This window comes from Limulus polyphemus, unplaced genomic scaffold (assembly GCF_000517525.1).
Source record: "Limulus polyphemus unplaced genomic scaffold, Limulus_polyphemus-2.1.2 Scaffold7020, whole genome shotgun sequence".
Classification (NCBI taxonomy): domain Eukaryota; kingdom Metazoa; phylum Arthropoda; class Merostomata; order Xiphosura; family Limulidae; genus Limulus; species Limulus polyphemus.
The window spans coordinates 1-4,915 of record NW_013672630.1 but is presented as its reverse complement, the minus strand read 5'-3'; the positions used below and the strand labels follow the sequence as shown (position 1 = coordinate 4,915).

Below are 4,915 nucleotides of genomic sequence, written 5' to 3'. Positions count from 1 at the left end.
GGTCTATTCTTTCATTCTTTCACACACACCAATGAAAGAATAGACCATTCCAAGCTTTTACTTGTTGTTAAACAAATGTTTAAACAACTCCACTTATTCCATTACATTGTTGTTAGTTCTTCCACGAAACAGTCTTATGTCTCATACTTTTACTCAAAACAATGATTCCGTGAGACAGCATCAATCGTGTTTTTATAAAATTTTATTGAAACATAATCGTGCAATGCATTATTCCATGAAACTGTACCATGTCTCCCAGTTTTACTGTAACAAAACCGTTCGATTTCGTGCGGTTTTTAATTTCATGAAACAGTCTCGAGTCTTTCAGTTTTACTGTAACAACTTTGTTTGTTTTCATGTTGTTTTTTATTCCATGAAACAGTCCCGAGTCTCTCAGTTTTATCAAAACAATACTGTATAGGTTATGTTTCAGCGTCAAACTTGAGAGCTTATAACCCTATAAACTGGGGTTCGATACCCGTGATGGAAACAGCACGGACAGTCTATTTCATTGTTTTGCGCTTAAGTACCAACAAATACAATCATGCTGAAGCCACGAAGATACTTAGCTGCCTGTGTAAAATGTTTGCTTGTATGTAGTTAAGCGCAAAACTGCACAATGGGCTATCTGTTCTCTGCTCACCACGGGTATCGAAACCCGGTCTCTAGCGCTGTATGTCCGCAAACATACCGTTGTGCCACTGGGAGTCTGTGTAAAGTGAAAATTTAATATATTTATCTAGCAGTACAAAACTCAATTAATTTTTGAGATAAGTTTTGAAATAATTGAAACATTCTTATCTCCCAAATAAGTTTTATTTGTTCAATTTTAAAACCATGTACTAACAGTTTATCAAAGACAACATTTTTGAGTCCTGAGCATAATTTGGTAAATTGAGAGAACTGAGAAATTAAAGCATTTCTTTCATTTAACTGTGGTATGTTCGGCTCTAAAAATTATAAGTCTTCTTTGTTTTTTGTAAAATTATCCTTTTGACTTATTTCATATCCTGTAGTGGGAAAATCATTTTAAAAATTAACACAAAAATGGAAATATTGAATACAATTATGTGATTCCGTTGAAGTAATTTCCGCTTCAAGCACATCTTGAATATCTTGAAGAACGCTTTGGTTGTTTCCAGTGCTAGTATCATCTGTATATATATATAAAAATATTAGTGAAATTTTTTGGATAGCATTTTTGATCTAGATAATACAGAGTTTATATGAGATTATTTTTTGCATAGGAATAATAAAATATTTGTAACAAAGCCAGACATGTAAATTTCAGTAAACTGTAGATATCTTGAAAATGTTATGATTGTAGTGATATACCTGAACATAATGATGTTTTTTTTGTTTTTTTTTACGTTAGTGGATTTGTTGGATTGCATTTTTGATTTAATAATGCAAACTTTATTTATTTATTTATTTGGGACAGGAACAATAAAAACTCTGGAACAAGCTCAGACATGCCAATTTTAGTAAGGTGTGGTTTTGGCTTTTTGGTTTTTGTAGCTGAGTTGTTGTTGTTTGGTGTGCTTGGCCTTTGTCTCTTCTGGATCATTTACTACTGCGGTGGCGTAGCCTGGACCCGGGACGTTTCAAAGCAGCTTAACCTACATTACATTCTCATGATTGGTGGATTCATTTTTTTCAACGGACAAGGTCAGTCAAATACGTATGTTTTCTTTATCGTAATAATCAACTCGAATATTTCATGAACTTTGAAAAGAATAATATTGATTCTATTAGTTAAACTTAGATCAACAATAAATCATTTACTTTTGAAAAGCAAATCATTAGAAAGTTTTAGTCTACTTTTAAAGATAAGTTCAGTTGAGTAATAGTTGATCGGCATGGCCAGGTGGTTAGGGCGCTCGACTCGCAATCAGAGGGTTGCGGGTTCGAATCCCCGTCACACCAAACTTGCTCGCCCTTTCAGCCGTGGGGACGTTATAATGAGACGGTCAATCCCACTATTCGTTGGTAAAAGAGTAGCCGGTGGGTGGTGATGACTAGCTGCCTTCCTTCTAGTCTTACACTGCTAAATTAATGACAACTAGCGCAGATAGCCCTCGTGTAGCTTTGCGCGAAATTCAAATAACTTAAATATATAACCAATGTATTAAAAACTATTTAAAATTATGCAACAAGCAGAAATATAAATGAATGCACGTATAATATTACCCTTATAATGGACATTGAATTTAATAAAATACTCATTTTCGCAAGCAAATAACTGGTAACACGGTCAAGTTTTAATTATCGTGATTTCAAATTTACAAATTATATCGACCAGTAAAAATACTAAGGATACTAATTAAGTCGTATTTCATATGACTTTTTATAAGAATTTTTGTCACTGGTTTGCATTGTTGGCGATGGTAGATACAGTTTAATCATGGAAAAGAATGAGACTGATTCAGCCAAGGTGTATGAGGCAAACTATAAGTGTGGGGGGGGGGGGGTATTTGACCGAGCGAAGTGACGAAATGTGCGCCACAGTGCACCCATTACGGCCGATGTCCATAGCTCGCCTTAAGGCCTAGGAAGCTCTTAGGTTCTGGATTGAATTTTATCTATTTTCCTGCTTTTCCTGAGAATAATTTTCCTAATTGTGATGCATTTTTACTGGGATAGATTGAAATGTTGGAGGCACCCCCCCCCCGCTTCCAATGCCACGGTTCAGTGCTTATATAATTAGTTTAACATTACAAGCATTCAAAGTGTCTACCACCGTGCAGATACAGCTTGATCAAAAAGAAAAGTTTGTTGTGCTACTTGTAGTTTCATTTTATTTCACTGCCTGGTTCTTTATAGCCCATCCTGTTAGTTCTATTATTAATCACATTACGTCAAGCAATAGAAAGTAAATGATGCTTTTTCTAACCTCTATATTTCATTTTGCAATCCTCTAATCAAGTCTTAATCCCGACAGCGATCCTCGCATACCGTTGTTTTGCTTGTTGCAAGAAGATCTACACCAAAGTGATCCATTCCGGCTTCTTCGTCTTAGCCATATCGTCTGTCACAGCTGGCCTGATGTCAGCAATTAAAGCTCATGAAGATGCTGCAGATAAACACTTCTACAGTTTACATTCCTGGGTCGGCCTTGCTACCATGGGGATGTTTGCATTACAGGTAAATTGAATAGGCTTCTTGCTATTATACTACTTTTTTGAGAGCTGGCCTAGTTTCTTAGTTTGAATATATTCACATTATACGTAGCTTAGCGAGAAATGTTTTACGCCTGAGTTTAATGCCCTTTTTCATCACATGAATTTTACTATACAAGTTTAAAAACATGTTCTGAATTAAATTGTTGGCTAACTTTTTCCACTGGGAAAACACAATCAAATTTTTCAAATCATAGGTTTTCTGGAAAAATTTCCATAGATAACCCAAGAAAGAGCTTTTATATAGAAAAAAAAATATCTTGAAGTTTTTGCTAAAATAAATTGGTTTCTCAAATACGATCTACGAGCTCAATGATCTTTAAGTTTTCTGATATCAAATCAGACTTTTGAGTTATAATTGGACGCATTTTTTTTTTAACAAGAAGCGGCGATTTCTAAGACAGCAAAAACTCATGTAAAGGAGAACAAAAAAATAAATAAATAAACTTAGGATAAAACTTGAAGCATATAAACGAAAAAATTATCAACCCGAAAATCATTTTATGTAGGTTTGAATTTTATACGCAAAAACTCAACTGTCCATAGATATGCAAACTAGTATTTAAAAAATGATTTCTTTTGTCAGTTTGGTAATGCTAAAGGTATTAATGTCACTGAACTTTTTATCATCTATGGGGCAACTATACTTTTATATATATTATCCATCTAAAGCTTTGCTACATTGAATATCTTATGATTTTCTGAAATATTATTTACACGAACATGTTAGGTAAACAAATAACGTATCAAAATGCAAAGATATCAGTTCAATTTATATTCAAGTGTTATTAAACTTACATGATACTAAACCTTTGTTGAGCAGCCTTAAGTTACTAAACCTCAAAGTTTAAGTACAGCATGTCAGCGTTAAGTTGCTAAATCTTCAAAGGTTAAATACAACATATCAGCGTTAACGTACTAAAACCCTAAAGGTTAAGTACAGCATATCAGTGTTAATTTAATAAGCTTCCAACGGTTAAGAACAGCATGTTTAATCATATTTTTTTTAGTTTATGGTAGGGTTCGTATCCTTCTTGGTGCTCCTCTGCTGTGACAACGCTACTATCAAGTTTCGGCAGCGCTTGCTGCCAACACATATAACTTTTGGACTAATTGTGTTTGGCATGGCTATTGTGACTTGCCTCACAGGTTTGATGCAGACAGCTAGGCACACTCTAAGGTAAGACATTTTAATTTCACACTTGATGATAAGATAGACTAAGTCACTTGGTAAACTGGAATTAAGATTAAAAAAAAACATTTTACTAGGGTAAACTTAATGTCTGGAGGTACAATTGAGTTACATAAGATTAACAGGTTGACTGTATATAAATGTTATATAGAATCAAATTAGTTACATGGGTTAACTTAATGTCTGGAGGTACAATTGAGTTACATAAGATTAACAGGTTGACTGTATATAAATGTTATATAGAATCAAATTAGTTACATGGGTTAACTTAATGTCTGGAGGTACAATTGAGTTACATAAGATTAACAGGTTGACTGTATATAAATGTTATACAGAATCAAATTAGTTACATGGGTTAACTTAATGTCTGGAGGTACAATTGAGTTACATAAGATTAACAGGTTGACTGTATATAAATGTTATATAGAATCAAATTAGTTACATGGGTTAACTTAATGTCTGGAGGTACAATTGAGTTACATAAGATTAACAGGTTGACTGTATATAAATGTTATATAGAATCAAATTAGTTACATGGGTTAAC

General features: G+C 33.7%; 1 protein-coding gene across 3 annotated transcripts in view; it reads left to right on the top strand.

Moving 5' to 3' along the window:
- The window catches only part of LOC106474279 (probable transmembrane ascorbate ferrireductase 2), a 26,443-nt gene extending 22,060 nt beyond the window's left edge, over positions 1 to 4,383 (top strand). For all 3 annotated transcript variants that reach the window (XM_013934967.2, XM_022402613.1, XM_022402612.1), the window contains exons 2-4: positions 1,442 to 1,668; positions 2,942 to 3,144; positions 4,190 to 4,383. In XM_013934967.2, the coding sequence (XP_013790421.2) occupies positions 1,442 to 1,668; positions 2,942 to 3,144; positions 4,190 to 4,363 (604 nt within the window). In that variant the 3' untranslated portion in view covers positions 4,364 to 4,383. The remainder of the gene's footprint in view (positions 1 to 1,441; positions 1,669 to 2,941; positions 3,145 to 4,189) is intronic.
- The last annotated feature ends 532 nt before the right edge of the window (positions 4,384 to 4,915 follow it).